Below are 15,000 nucleotides of genomic sequence, written 5' to 3'. Positions count from 1 at the left end.
TTTTCCTGGTTTGGAGTTGATGATGTCACTCTGATGATGTCACTCTTGTCCTGCAGGAGGCGCTGTCTGAATGTCTTGTTAGTTCATTTTACTGCAGGAAAAATAATCAAAAAGCAATAATCTGGTAGAAACTATGCAATAAGGATTCCAAATGGGAAGATTTCTCTATTTTCAGGGTTAGGGCGTGGTCGGGGGCGGGGTAAGGGGTGGGGCTTTGTGTTATTCTTGTGATTTTGCTTTTTTAAACTTCCTGTGAATTTTCTGTTCTGTGTTGATATTTTCTAAAATAGATGTTTATAAAAACCATTGATTCAAAAGATCTGTTTGAGTTTCACTGTTACAACAACAAACAACAACAAGAAGTCAAAACAACATACAGCCAGACCACAGGAACAACATGTCAACATAAAACATAGCATAACCTAAAGAACCACCCTAAACATGTCAAACAACCTAAACACAACAAACAGAACTATGAAATGAACAATAAACAAAGACACAAATGAATAAATAAACACACTGTCTGACTGCATAGACCTGTGTGTCTGTCTGTCTGCATAGACCTGTGTGTCTGTCTGACTGTCTGCATAGACCTGTCCGTCTGTCTGTCTGTCTGTCTGTCCCCTGTGCGTCACCGTGGTGACAATATCACGGTCTGTCTTGTCAGAGGGAAATGACGTCACAGCCAGATAAATGTGCGAAACCCTTCACCACATCATTCAATGAAATAAAAATCCAACGAATCCGACAGACGGGTGAATAAAAACACAATCTTAGATGTGTGAGATCAATAATCGATCGGAAGTGTCTCTGTTGTTATCGATGTTGTTATATGTGCGAGGTGCTGATTCCTCGCCGTGAACGCGCCCCGGGCGCGCGCGCGCGCTTTGGGATTAGAGCCATGTGAATCCGCGCGTGCCCGCGTAGTGCCGATAACACTCGCGGTCTCCATAGCGACCACAAGCGTTTACACAACGTCTGCTGGCGGAAGAGAAACAAACACGCAGATTGTTTGTTTGTAAACATGTCAAAGCGCGAGGAGAGCGAGAGAGAGCGAGAGGAGGAGAAGAGCGGGAGGAAGAAGAATCAACAGGAGGAGGAGGAGGAGGAGAGGAGGTGAGCTTTGACAAACTACACGACCTGCTGCCTGAAAGGTTACAAATAAGACAAGATAAGATAAGAGTTTATTATCCCGAAGGAAATTACTAAATATTCATGTGTGTGTCTGTGTGTGTGTGTGTGTGTGTGTGTTTGTGTGTGTGTTCGTGCGTGCGTGCGTGCGTGTGCGTGTGTGTCAGTGAGCGTGTGCTGCTCCGTGGGATCTTCGCTCTGGGGAAGAAGAGCCATGATGTTCTGCTGACCAAAACCAGACTGACCTGGACCCCCATCAGCCCTGAGACCCCCACAGGTCTGTTACCATGGAGATGGGTCAGAAGGGGAGAGAGACATGCAGGCAGATAGACACAGAGACAGACAGACAGGCCAACAGACAGACACGCTCTCAAGGAACAGTTGGTGCTGTAATAGAGAACCTCTGATAAAGTTGAGACGAGAAAAATGACATCTGGACACACACACACACACACACACACACACACACACACACACACACGCGCACACACACACACATGCACGCACACGACCACAGATGAGCACACACACACACAGGTTCACCATCATGTGTTTGGGTTCTTCCTTGGTCTCTTTGACCTGAAGACATGAAGACACCATGGAAGAAAGAAGAAGAGGGTTTGGTCTCTGTGCTGAGGGTGCAGGACGGTCTGGTCCTGGTGTTACCTGAGGCTGTCCACGTCCCCGTCCCTGTGTTAAGATGAGAAACATGGCAGCCTCAAAGAGGTTCATAGGGTTAGGGTTAGGGTTCAAGTACAAATACAAACCAGCCAAGAAAGATCTGAACAGGTCTGAGAGGCATCTTTGCCCCCTAACACACAGGAAGTTGGAGGATAAGCAGGTGGTCACCGCAGGTAGCTGAGGGGGAAAGACGCCTGTGAAGACATCCAGGGCACCAAACCTTTCTCAGAGGACGGCTGGGGACACGGGGCAAAGTGTCAGTGTGGTCTCCCAGGGGCCCGGTAGAGGCTTCAGGGGGTTCCTGGCACTGATGGTCCAGGTAGATCCTCTGGACCCCCCACAAACCAGGAAGCAGCATCACAGGACCACCCCCCCTTCCTGTTTGCACTCGTTAGTGTGTCACACTTCCTCTCTCTCTCTGTGTGTGTGTGTGTTAATCTCTCTCACACTGAGAGACTCTCATAACCCCCTACAGGTCCAACCAACTGCTCTCTTTTACTGCCAACACACACACACACACACGCGCACACACACACACACACACACACACACACACACAGCAGGTCAGAAGGCAGTGTGTGTGTATTTCTATATAAACTGATCAGCTGTTTTTTCGACACACAATTATCCTGTCTTACTCTCTGTCTGTCTGTCTGTCTGTCAGTGCTGTGATCTTGTGGTGGCAGATCAGTGGATTTGTGATGAACACGTTAAGACAGATGAGAGTTCATGAACACGTGTGTAAACTCTGTCTCAGGTCAGTCGTGTGCGCTGCGTTCAGGCACCTTGCTGTTGGAGGACGTGTTTGCAGTGAAGGTGAAGCGGCGGCGTGCAGCGGGTCAGCAGGTGGGCGGAGCTGTGCTGGGCGTGGCCTTGTTCTACTGCAGGAGGAGAGGGAGGAGGCTGCTGGAGGAGACCCTGCACTTACACAACGCCTCTGCTGAACACACACACACCTGGTTCAACACAGTGAGAGAGCTGCTGACAGGTACACACACACACTGCTACTTGGCTTAGGGGTCACATGAAATCTTGAAGGTCACAGTTTCTTTGATGTACCAACATGGAAAGATCAGGTCCATGATGAGACAAACTTTGGTTCAGCTCAAGGGGTCCTTGGTTCAGCTCCAGGCGTCCTTGGTCCGGTCTAAGGGTCCCTGCTTCAGCTCCAGGGGTCATTGGTTCAGCTCCAGGGGTCCTTGGTCCGGTCTAGGGGTCCCTGCTTCAGCTCCAGGGGTCCTTGGTTCAGCTCCAGGGGTCCTTGGTCTGCTCCAGTTGTCCTTGGTCTGCTCCAGTTGTCCTTGGTCTGCTCCAGGAGTCCTTTGTCTGCTCCAGGAGTCCTTTGTCCAGTCCAGGGGTCCCTGGTTCAGCTCCAGGGGTCCTTGGTCCGCTCCAGGTGTCCTTGGTCCGCTCCAGGAGTCCTTTGTCCAGTCCAGGGGTCCCTGGTTCAGCTCCAGGGGTCCTTGCTGCAGTCCAGGGGTCCTTGGTGCAGTCCAGGGGTCCTTGGTCCGGTTCAGGGGTCCTTGGTTCAGCTCCAGGGGTCCTTGGTTCAGCTCCCCTCTCACCCAGTACTCCCCCATCCTCCACCGGTGTGAATCTGACAGATCTCAAGCAGCAAACGTCATCCATGATGTAATGAGTTTGATAAAGTAAGACTTTACTTTGTCAGATGTTACTGATAAGAAACTAAGAGACAGAGTGAGAGAGAGATAGAGAGAGAGGGAGAGGGAGAGGGAGAGAGAGATAGAGAGAGGGACACACAGATAGAGAGAGAGAGGGAGACAGAGAAAGAGAGACAGGCAGAGAGAGAGAGACAGAGAGAGGGAGAACAACAATACAACATCAGAGATTAGTACTAATGTTAATATGACTAATGATATTAATACAAATAGAGTGCATGGGTTTCTAGCAGGACAGGGTCTTTATTCAGGACAGGGTCTACATCTCTGCAGGACAGGATCTACATCTCTGCAGGACAGGGTCTACATGTCTGCAGGACAGGGTCTTTATTCAGGACAGGGTCTTTATTCAGAACAGGCTTCCACACAACCCTGTGAGACAAGAGAGCACAGAAAAAGTAGTAAAGTAAAGAAGTAAAGTTAGTGAACTGCAGTTATAGAACATGGATACACAAAGATAGAGAGGAGCCCAGTGCATCATGGGAAGTCCGCCAGCAGTCTAGGCCTAGGCGAAGCTAAGGACTGGGAGCTAAAGCAGGTCCACTGGAACATCAGACTGGACAAGCTGGACGAGTCCTCAGGTGGTCTGACCACAGGAGGGTCACACACACAGAATAATGTGTGTGTAGTTAAGGGCTTGTATGTTCGTCCCTCGGCCCTGAGACTCAGCGCTCACAGACTGTTTACTTCCTGTTTAAATCCGTAATTGTGTTTTATATATTGTGTGTGTGTGTATGTGTGTGTGTTTTGTGTATCGGTCATCCAGCTGAAGTTCCCAGCCATTTGGTTTCACAATAGTGGGCGTGGCCTGGCTTACAATAGAAATGGTGGAAAGCAGTACAAGCAGCCAATAAGTGAAGAGGTCAAAGGACATGCACGCACTTGCACGCACACAGGCAGGCAGGCACGCACACACACACACACACACACACACACACACACACAGAGCGTTGCATTGCTGTGACACTTAAGCAGCGGTCACCTGTCCGTCCATCACAGCAGATTATCAGAGGATATGGCTTTATATGCTCACACACCCACACACACACACTTGAATGGTTCTCAGGTGGTGTGTCAGCTTGCGTGGTCACACCTCATGTCAAACGCTCAAGCCTTTTGTGACTTTACACACTGTGGTGGCGGCCTGTGTGTGTGTGTGTGTACATTAAGCCTATTTTCCAGCCAGCGGTGGCGGTGAAAAGCACATTGTTGTGTCTCGTCCTGCCGCCGCTGCAGCTTCTTAACCTACTGAACAATAGAGAGCAGCGAGCAGACACTTCCTGTTTCTCACCTTTTCTTCTTCTGTGAGAAGCAGCTGCAGAGCGTTGTGTGGACGTTTCTGTGCCGAGGCGAGTGAAAGACCAACAAAAGGCAAAGTGTGTTTACGTCAAGTTGGACTAGTTTGTATTTAAGGAACCGAAGGCCCTGGAGTCCTTCAACAAAAGCCAACGGATGGACTGAAGTTCACGTCTAATCCATTTCTAATCATTCAAACAATCAATAGCCAGCAGTTATCAAAGTCATCAGTCACTGCTGATAACTAAAGGGTCAAACGTCTGAATGCAGATTTCAGTCCAGCAGGTACAGATCTGATCTAATCACAGACCGGGATGTGCCGGAACGCCCTGGACCTCGATCCGTCACCGTCATGCGCAGTCCATCAGTGAGTGGTTAGTGTAGCACCAGACTCACTGGACTCCTCTCTGGCCTGGGACCTGACCTCTGACCTCTGACCCGGATTTGTCCAGTCACAGTTCAGCGTTTCTCTCAGAGGGTTCTGGTGTTGATCGTATTCTCACTCGGTCCACAATGTCCTGCCCTGTTACCATTGCCATGTCTATCTCAAAATATTCTGCCTCTCCCTCCAGGTGACCTTTGGATCCTTAAACACAAAATATAGTTCAGAATGTCAGCACATGGAAACATGTTGTGTACTTCCACTCTTCCTCCTCTCTTGCTCTTCCTCCTCTCTTGCTCTTCGTCCTCTCTTGCTCTTCGTCCTCTCTTGCTCTTCGTCCTCTCTTGCTCTTCATCCTCTCTTGCTCTTCCTTGAGCTCTTCTTAATTTTTTTGTAACTATGGTTACAGCTAAAATGCACCAATGTTTTGAATGTGACATTCCTGAGGCATTTCCATGTTGACATGGTCCCTCTACACTACCTGTCTATCTGCCTGTTAGTCTCCCTCTTGCCCTCCTGGTCTTTTTCTTCTGTGTGTGTTCTCATTTGGAGTCTTTACTGTCAGTTTGTTATGTAAATCTGTTGACTTATTTATATTTTATGTGTAGTTTCTCTGTTCACTAACACAACAGCAGGATTGTTGACCATGGAAACGCTGCAGACACCATAGCAACCAGCAGCTGGACGAGTCTGAGAGATGATCGGATTTATTCATACCTGATCTCCCCGACTGTCTGTCTGTCTATTTGTCTGTCTGCCTGCCTGCCTGTCTGTCTGTCTGTCTGTCTGTCTGTCTGTCTGTCTGTCTGTCTGTCTGTCTGCCTGCCTGCCTGTCTGTCTGTCTGCCTGCCTGTCTGTCTGTCTGCCTGCCTGTCTGTCTGTCTGTCTGTCTGTCTGTCTGTCTGTCTGTCTCCCATAGGTTTCGTGCACATGAACTCTTGACTGTTATTGTTGGAGATATAGGGTATGGTGTGATGGCAGGAAGCACAGTGTGTGTGTATGTGTGTGTGTGTGTGTGTTGGGTCATTAGCAGGTCTAGGCCCTGGCCTTGTGGGACCAGATTATTGTACTGAGCTGGATAATGGATCTGATAAGTGTGTGTGTGTGTGTGTGTGTGCATTGATCCATGCAGGTCTCTAAATCTGCCTAATGATGAGCAGTGTGTGTGCGCGTGCATGTGTGTGTGTGTGTGTAGCCTCCTCCATTGACAGCACTGATTTGAGTTGTGATCAATTAAAGATGTTGTGTAGGGGGGGGGGGGGGGGGGGCACCATTCTCTACACCCTAGCAACCATCTGTGACATCCAGGTGTCACAGCAAACATCTTCTAACAACCTGATAACACTCTCACAACTCATCTCAGAATTACCATGGCAACCGTCCCACATCCCACACCTACCCTAAGATGGCAGCAAGCATTGAGACCACCAACTGCTCGGTCACAACCTAATCTGTGCTAGCAACAACAGAGAAAACAACAACCACCACCACCAGCATTACCCAGCAACCATTTGCCAACGCCCTAGCAACCATTCATATCATACTAAAGACCATAGAAACCACCAGCATTCATGTGTTTGTGTCTGTCTGTGTGTGCAGGGTTCAGTGGTCGGCCCAAGTCTCTGAAAGTCTTCATCAACCCCAGCAGCCACAGGAAGGAGGCGGTCCACATCTACAGAGACCATGTGGCGCCGCTCTTCAAGATGGCCGACATTCACACCGACATCACCAGTGAGTTCATTTACATGAGAAGAAACCAGGAAACAGGAAGCATACTGATGATGATGATGATGGTGATAATGTGATGATGATGATGGTGATGGTGATGGTGATGATGATGTGATGATGATGATGTGATGATGATGATGGTGAGGATGATGATGTGATGTGATGTGATGATGATGTGATGTGATGTGATGTGATGTGATGTGATGATGATGATGATGGTGATGGTGATGGTGATGATGAACACATGATGGTTTGAATTTTCTTTATTGAACAAACCTGTGTGTGTTTTGCATGTGTAAGCGTGCATGCTTGTGTGTGTCCGTATAAGTGTGTAACTGTGTGTGTGTGTGAGGTCCAAAGGTCAGAGTTAATGGCAGTCTCTCTGGTTGCTATAGGTAACCTGATACAGCGAGCAGAGGTTCACCATCTGTTATGATGAAGAGAGAGAGACACCTCTCCTCTCCTCTCCTCTCCTCTCCTCTCCTCTCCTCTCCTGGTAAAGTTTACATTAAGAATCTCTCTCTCCCCCCCTCTCTCTCTCTCTCCAGTTACACAGAGGAAGGGTCACACTCTCTCAGTGATGAAAGAATGCGAGCTGGATGAATATGATGGGTTTGATTTTTCTATGTCTCCTCTGTCTGTCTGTCTCTCTGTCTGTCTCTCTGTCCTAATTCCCAACTACATATAAGACACAGAGCTGGTGTGTGTGTGTAAGCAGATTTGTGCTCAGCCCTCATAAAGCTTAATGTGCTTACAGCAGATTAGCTCAGCGTTGCTAGGCTAGCTGTTGAGTGTGTGTGTGTGTGTGTGTGTGTGTGTGTGTGTGTGTGTGTGTGTGTGTGAGAGGATTTAGTTGAAACCTACATTTGCTAATTAGTTGACAGTTGTCATGGTGACTGGAGCTCCAAGTAATCTTATCCATTGGGGCGGAGTCTGTCCAAGTCATTAGAGACAACAGAGAAGAAAAATAACAAACAACGATACCTGTCTGTCTGCCTGCTCACTCGTCTGTCTGGTTACCAGTCTGTCTGCTCACATGTCTCTCTGTCTGCTTGCCTGTCTCTTTACCTTTACTGTCTGTTGACCTGACAGTTGAAAACTGTCTTCATATCCAACTGTCTGTCTCTCAGCGTGGTGTGTATTGGTGGGGATGGCTCAGTGGCAGAGCTGTCTCACTCTCTGGTCCTCAGAGCTCAGCTGGACGCTGGCAGTCCAGAGGAAACAGTGAGACCAAGACTTCCTCTGGGAATCATTCCAGCCGGTGAGACACACAACCTGTCTCGCACCTGTCTATTTGTGTCTCTTTATCTGATTCACTGTATACATGTACATGTCTGTCTCCCTAGCTCTCTATCTGTCTGTCTGCCCATTTGCTTGCCTATGTACCTGTCTCTTTCTATACATACATACATACTCTTTCATTCATTCTGTCTGTCTACCTGTCTCTCTTCCTTTCCGTCCCTCTGTCTGTCACGCACTCTGTGTACCGGTCTCTCTGCCTAGCTGCCTGTCTGTCTACCTGTCTTTCCAGGCTCTACAGATGTGATCTCCTGTTCTGTCTACGGAGTCAGAGACTCAGTTACTGCAACTCTTCACATCATTCTGGGTAAGAGAGACATCTGTCTGTCTGTGTTTGTCCTCACACCTGTCTGTCCTCACATGAGTTTGTCTGGCTCACACCTGTCTGTCTTTCCTCACACCAGTCACTCACACAAACACTTACTCTCCCTCACTCCCACACACACACTGCCATATGGTGAGGAAATCAGACTCTAGCCAGAGAGACAGACAGGCAGTCAAACAGACAGGCAGGTGGACAGACAGTTTAGGAGGTCACAGCAGGTATGTGGCCAGATGGCTGTGTGCCCCTCTCTCTCTCTCCTGACCTGTCTGTCTCTCAGTCCTGGCCTGTCTCTCTCTCTCCTGACCTGTCTCAGGTCACATCCAGCAGGTAGACATGTGCAGCTTCTCGTCTGTCGGACAGCTCATCCGTTTTGGATTCTCTGCAATGTTTGGCTTTGGGGGGCGGAGCTTAGCGCGGGCAGAGAAAAAGAGATGGATGCCATCATCACGCCGTCGAGAGTACGCTCTAGTTAAAACACTGGCAAGGCTGAGGTAACAAACACGCACACACGCACACACACACACACAAACACACACACAGAAAGACATTAGGTTCTTATAACTGATCAGAAAAATATAAAATTTCTCTCGCTCTCTGTCTTACTCTTACTCTCTACCTGTCTCTCTCACTCTGTCTGTCTCTCTCTCACACTCACTTTTCATGTCTCTCTCTTTCTCCGTCTCTTACTCTCTCTGCCTGTTTCTCTCTCACACTCTCTCTCTCGATCTCTCTATCTCGCTTCCTCTCTGCCTGTCTCTCTCTCAGACCGGAGGACTGTCAGCTTTCTTTTGTAGCAGCGACGACCTCTGAAGATCTGTCAAACTGTCGGTGGGAAAAACAACAACAACAATAACATATTATTGTTGTTCTAATCTTCATATTTAACTCAGCTGTGTTCTATCCTGCATCAGAGACCACGAGCAGAAGCTGCTTCCCGTCTCACAGTCAGGTGAAACAAGTTCCTTCCTGAGGTGTATCAGATCAGATGTGTCAGTTCTGCATCACATCTTTGTGTGCCTGTTGTGTGATTGGTTGATGCAGAAGGGACAGAGTCCTGGACAAACAATGAGGGCCTGTATCTGAGCATCAGCATCATGTCCATCCCCTGTCTGAGTCCACATGCACCCAGGGGCCTGGCCCCCAACACCAGGTGTGCATAACAACACGTTTGCCTAGCTCACCTGTGACGCTTGCTTTAGCAGATACGTCTTATTGGATCAATTTCCTGTTTGTGTCAGGCTCGCCAATGGCAGCGCGGCGCTTATCACTGTGGAAAACACTTCCAGGTCAGAGTTCATCAGACACCTGAAGACGTACAGCAGCTCCACGAGGCAGGTGAGACCAGCTGTCCATCAGGTACCGGCTCTGGTGAGGATCTAGATGAGGGAGGAGATGAAGCAGAGAATGAGGAAGAACATGGTGGAATCACTAAGGCTGAGGAGGTGGATATGATTGAAGAGGACAGACAGGAAGGCAGAGACTCTGACGCTAGTGTGGAGGAAGAGATGAAGAACAGAGAGAGGAGGTTTCACTGAGCAGGAGACGTAGACTACAAAAAATGATTTTAGTGCAGGAAACACACAGTGATGCTGAAAATTAGAGTAGGAGGGAGAAGTCATCTGGAGATCTGAGCTCAGTCACTGGAGGAGCCGCCATCTTGTTCTCCAATAGCTTTTTACTAGTCAGCTGTGACACAGCAGTGTGTCGCCTCCTGGTGGTCAGAGCCAAGTTTGAGTGTTTCACTCTTACATTTATTCATCTTCAGCTTCTGATGTCTTGCTGTCTGTCTGTCTGTCTGTCTGTCTGTCTGTCTCTCTCTCTCCCTCCCTCTCTCTCTATCTCCCATTTTGGCAAACCTTCCTTCACAGTTTACCCTTCGGACCTTTAACCTTTTAATGTTGACCTGTCTAACTGTTTGTCTGACCTCAACCCCTCCTGTCTGCTCACAGTTCAGTTTCCCCTTTGTGGAAACTCATGCCGTATCAGCTGTTCGGCTCCGCCCTAGAGCTTTGATAAGCTGGTCTGAGGAAGACAGTGAGGAAGAGGGTGACTCAAAAACCACTCCCATAATCCAATCACAGAGAGGCTCCTCCCCCTGGAATATCGATGGAGAGCTGGTGGAGATCAACAATGAAGTCCTCATCAGGTAACCATGGAGATGAGGATGACGATGTTGGTGTTTTGCAATGAAAATAGTCCACTTCTTGTTTATCCTTAGCTTAAGTTTGTCATCATAATTGACTGAATTTAATAAATAAAATATAAGAACATATATTTAAATTACCATGAAATAAATATATAATTTATCATATATATGACAATCAATGATTCAAATATCTACATATCAATATAGGATGATGATGTGTGTGTGTGTGTTTAGGCTCCACCCCCGTCTCATCACTCTGTTTGGCGAGGATGTGGATGAGGCCGACGAGATTGCAGTTTCCTGCAGCTGCATCTGAGGAAGGTTCTCCAAATGAACCTATGTTGTCATGGTAACCAGAATCCACACGCAGGGGATGACTTTAACCATGTGACAACAAAACCAAAACACTGGTTACCATGACAACAAAACAAGCTAAAAGTATTGTACAAGTCAAGTCGGGTTTATTTGGAGACTAGCATCACATTAAGCATCTCAGCAGAAACTCTTGAGGAAGATGAAGAAAATCTCCCGAAAACCTTCACGTGTACAAAAAAAAGTGGAAAAGGAAGCAAATCCAGCCACTTAATATTAAATAGACATTAGTGATACGGCGCCACCCTGAGGACAAACCACACAGGACACCACAATCAGAAATTGGAAGATGCAAGCTAATACGCTATCACCAGGACGTTAGCTTACTCAGGCTACAATAGTAGCACCATCAACTTGCTAGCATACTACAAGTAGGAGAACATATAGGTAATTTTACGTTTTTTTTAGGTATGTAACTATTTACATGCTAACAGTAAATAGTTACACACATACTTAGCCTGCTCACACACTGTAATGTTACAATGTTAGCATGTTAACAAGCTAACTTGCTGACATCCTTTTGTTTTATATATTTCTAATATTTCCTTTGAAGAGAAGATGGAAATGTTTTATTATTTTAAAATGTTTCAGTTTGATCTTTAATCAATAAATGAATTTAATTGTTGCTGTGAGCAGAAAATTGTTGTGTCAGTAACCAGCAGCAGGTTTCCTCCTCACCTGTGATGTGGCCTGAGGACATGAAGGTCTACACCTCACCCTGAGCTCTCTATCTCAAACCCTGACCTGGACCCTAACCCTGACCCGGACCCTAACACACACAGGCCCGGATGTACATGAAACACGCAGCCGGGTGAGAGAATGTTGTCTGTTTGCAATATGCCTCTAATAAACTCAGGTTGCAGCTAATTACACAGAGAGAAAGTCTCTGCTGGAACCACAAGGTCAGAACATCAAGGTCAGAACATCAAGGTCAGAACCACAAGGTCAGAACATAGACACAAATCTGAATCTACAAAAATACTAAACATAAACAACAAATAAACCACTCAACCTCAGCTGCTGAATTTACTCATAAAATCAACAGGAGTCACCACAGAAACACACAGAAACACACACAGACACACTCAACACACGCACACACACAGACATCGCTTCTTTTGTTTTGTTTTGCTTCATCTTTACAACTCAAAGTGTAAAGTGCACATTTATATATTTCAAATAAACTAAACTCTACAATACAAAAAAATCTAAAAGCATTCACATTTTCATGGTCATGGAGAGGTCAGTTGGAGGTCACAGGGAGGTCATGTGAAGGTCTCTGTCTGCTGGCTTTGAGGAACAAAGTCCCAGCTGATTCTCTGGAACTCCTCCTGCTTGTCATGGAGGTTCCGCTGAAAGAACCCAGCCTGGGAGACAGACAGGGAGGCAGGGAGACAGACGGGGTTATGGGGAAACAAAGTGAGACTTTTCAAATTCACAGTTGTGTGTGTGAGTTCTGTAATACTGCAGCACAGTAAAGTAGAGTAGTACTGTGGATCTGTAGTGCTGCAGTACTGTGGTACTGTAGTGCTGTAGTACTGTAGTACTGTGGTACTGTAGTGCTGTCGTACTGTAGTACAATGGTACTGTAGTGCTGTAGTGTTTTACCTTCCACAGGCAGGAGATGAGTGCAGACAGGATCATCAAACCTAAGGCCAAACTGATGACGATGATGAAGATTTTCACTGCAGTTGAAGGCTTCTGGGTAAAATGACCCTCCACCAGCACCTTTGAATGTACACCAACAATGAGTTATACCACCACACCTCACCACACCACAGCACAGCACAGCACAGCACAGCACAACACAACACAACACAACACAACACAACACAACACAACACAACACAACACTACCCCACCACACCTCACCACACCTCACCACACCACACCACATAACATAATAATAATACCGGATGAATTATCATAATCATAATCATAATAATTCTGTTGGCTTAAACAATTAACACAACAATGAATATTAAGATAGATGAGCTTATTTGAGATGTTTCGCTGGGGGTTAGGGTGAAAGGTGGTTACCTGTGCTGTGGGTTAGGGTGATAGGTGGTTACCTGTGCTGTGGGTGAGGGTGGTAGGTGGTTACCTGTGCTGTGGGTGAGGGTGGTAGGTGGTTACCTGTGCTGTGGGTTAGGGTGATAGGTGGTTACCTGTGCTGTGTGTGAGGGTGGTAGGTGGTTACCTGTGCTGTGGGTTAGGGTGATAGGTGGTTACCTGTGCTGTGGGTGAGGGTGGTAGGTGGTTACCTGTGCTGTGTGTGAGGGTGGTAGGTGGTTACCTGTGCTGTGGGTGGTTGCTGGATCAGGAAGGTGTGATGATTTTCTCTGGGAGATGAAATCACAGCTGAACTATCCAGCAGCATGATACCATGACGACCCTGAGGGACAGACAGGCAGAGACAGTGTATTTTGAAAATGAAGTGAGATTTTGTGTGCATGTGGGTGAGGAGTCAACTGTCTGTTTGTTTTCACAAAAACATGTTAGAGAGTGTCTGTGTGTCTGTGTGTGTGTGTGTGTGCATACTGGAGCCTGTAGCAGTACAGCGGGGTTCAGTCTGATCTCTAATTGGATGGTAGCTTCTCGTCCTGCCTCCAGGGTACCAAGGTGACAAACCACCTGCTCACACAGCTTGTCATCACGTCCACAGAACTGCACAAATACACACATGCACACACAATTAATCCTATCTACTGCTGGTAAAAATGCAGAGACAGTAAACTCTGTCCTAAGGGTTTACAATTTGTGTGTGAGTGTATGCGTGCGTGCGTGCGTGCGTGTGTGCGTGTGTGTGTGCGTTACCATCCTGCGTGTGGAGGTGAAGGAGAAGAAGAAGACAAGCTGTTTGATGAAGGATGCGTGAGGAACATTGCAGTCTTCAGTGACCCAAACACTGCTGTTACTGACTGAACACACGCCCTGAGACGACTGGAGAGACAGACAGTGGACATAGGGAGAGACAGGTGCATCAGTACTTTATGGTGTACTGTTGCTTTCACTATTATTAAAGCTCCTACAAACAATTACACCACAAGCGCTACTATCATTACTTTGTATGTGATATTGGGCTATACAAATAAAATTGACTTGACTAGTAAACAGTAATTCCGGGGCCCAATCAGGAGCCCCTGTAGCTCAGTGCTTCATCCAGTGCAAAAACCTGACATCTGCTGGTGGAAGTACGTACTACACCCCCTTGCTATTGGCTGGGTGGAGTGAAGACATCATTGAACTCAGACAGCAGCAGTTCCTCTAACAGCCACTGGGGGCTGAATAATGTACCTGCCAATCCACAAGCTGCAGCAGTTTGTACTTGTACGGAGACAAAATCTTCGGGAGAGACATCTCAACCACCGTGTCCACAGACCTGCTGGGACCAGCATTTAAAACCTGAGACAGAGAGGCAGAGAGACAGGCAGTGAGCCGCAATGTTACACTGCGTTACCTTATTAAATGTTGCTTTGCGTTGTGTTTTATGTTTGTATGTTCATCATGAGGTGTTTCTGCATGGAAGGTTGAGAACTAAATCAGGAGCAAGTTTACTGGACACTCTGGAATATGAACTACATGATTCCCAAAGAGGTCCCTAAAAATCCAGAGAAACTGATCCAAAATGGAACCTGATCCATGGAGCCTGGCCTGAGGGACCTAACTAAAGATAGTGGAGCCACATGGCTGGTGTGTCCTGTGCTCATCCACACCTGATTGGACCAGCCTGTCACCCATAATCCCCCCGTCAAACCGGCAGATCGCAGCGCAAATTTCGAAGCAATAGGAAAAAGGTTCCCCACCCCTGTTTATACCATAACCTCTTTTATTTGTACTTTATTTCAAAACAATAAAATACTGCCAAAACGTCAGCATTTCTGTTGCTTCCTTCTTTCTTTGACATCTGAGTAGTAACACTATGGAGGATGTACAGATCTGCCTTTTTCAGAAAACCTGG

The 15,000-nt window shown here is 47.1% G+C and overlaps 2 protein-coding genes across 2 annotated transcripts in view; one reads left to right on the top strand and one right to left on the bottom strand.

Annotated features, from left to right (window-relative positions):
- Nucleotides 1-673: 673 nt before the first annotated feature.
- cerkl (CERK like autophagy regulator) lies at nucleotides 674-11,030 on the top strand. Its single transcript, XM_076168095.1, has 14 exons — nucleotides 674-678; nucleotides 1,299-1,408; nucleotides 2,570-2,800; nucleotides 6,769-6,900; nucleotides 7,446-7,509; nucleotides 8,028-8,158; nucleotides 8,429-8,503; nucleotides 8,835-9,012; nucleotides 9,287-9,349; nucleotides 9,433-9,470; nucleotides 9,563-9,671; nucleotides 9,760-9,856; nucleotides 10,471-10,667; nucleotides 10,902-11,030. Exons 1-14 carry the CDS (start codon nucleotides 674-676, stop codon nucleotides 10,981-10,983), a joined length of 1,512 nt encoding a protein of 503 aa, XP_076024210.1. The 3' UTR covers nucleotides 10,984-11,030.
- Nucleotides 11,031-11,168: 138 nt separating this feature from the next.
- Nucleotides 11,169-15,000, bottom strand: part of itga4 (integrin alpha 4) — a 13,122-nt gene continuing 9,290 nt past the window's right edge. The window contains exons 24-29 of the mRNA XM_076168090.1: nucleotides 14,337-14,444; nucleotides 13,857-13,982; nucleotides 13,581-13,706; nucleotides 13,336-13,434; nucleotides 12,648-12,767; nucleotides 11,169-12,406 (exon numbers count right to left, since the gene is read on the bottom strand). Coding sequence (XP_076024205.1) covers nucleotides 12,305-12,406; nucleotides 12,648-12,767; nucleotides 13,336-13,434; nucleotides 13,581-13,706; nucleotides 13,857-13,982; nucleotides 14,337-14,444 — 681 coding nt within the window. The 3' untranslated portion in view covers nucleotides 11,169-12,304. The remainder of the gene's footprint in view (nucleotides 12,407-12,647; nucleotides 12,768-13,335; nucleotides 13,435-13,580; nucleotides 13,707-13,856; nucleotides 13,983-14,336; nucleotides 14,445-15,000) is intronic.

Source organism: Genypterus blacodes, unplaced genomic scaffold (genome assembly GCF_046128005.1).
Source record: "Genypterus blacodes isolate CSIRO-AG114 ecotype Tasmania unplaced genomic scaffold, CSIRO-AGI_Gbla_v1 ptg000187l_1, whole genome shotgun sequence".
NCBI classification, from domain to species: domain Eukaryota; kingdom Metazoa; phylum Chordata; class Actinopteri; order Ophidiiformes; family Ophidiidae; genus Genypterus; species Genypterus blacodes.
Note: the sequence above shows the minus strand (reverse complement) of the source record. Positions and strands in the feature narration are given on the sequence as shown.

Excerpts from the sequence above, each read along its gene's own strand:
- cerkl (XM_076168095.1), top strand. Across the intron at positions 9,350-9,432 it reads GAAGATCTGTCAAACTGTCG|AGACCACGAGCAGAAGCTGC; the intron begins GTGGGAAAAACA and ends ATCCTGCATCAG. Across the intron at positions 9,857-10,470 it reads ACAGCAGCTCCACGAGGCAG|TTCAGTTTCCCCTTTGTGGA; the intron begins GTGAGACCAGCT and ends GTCTGCTCACAG.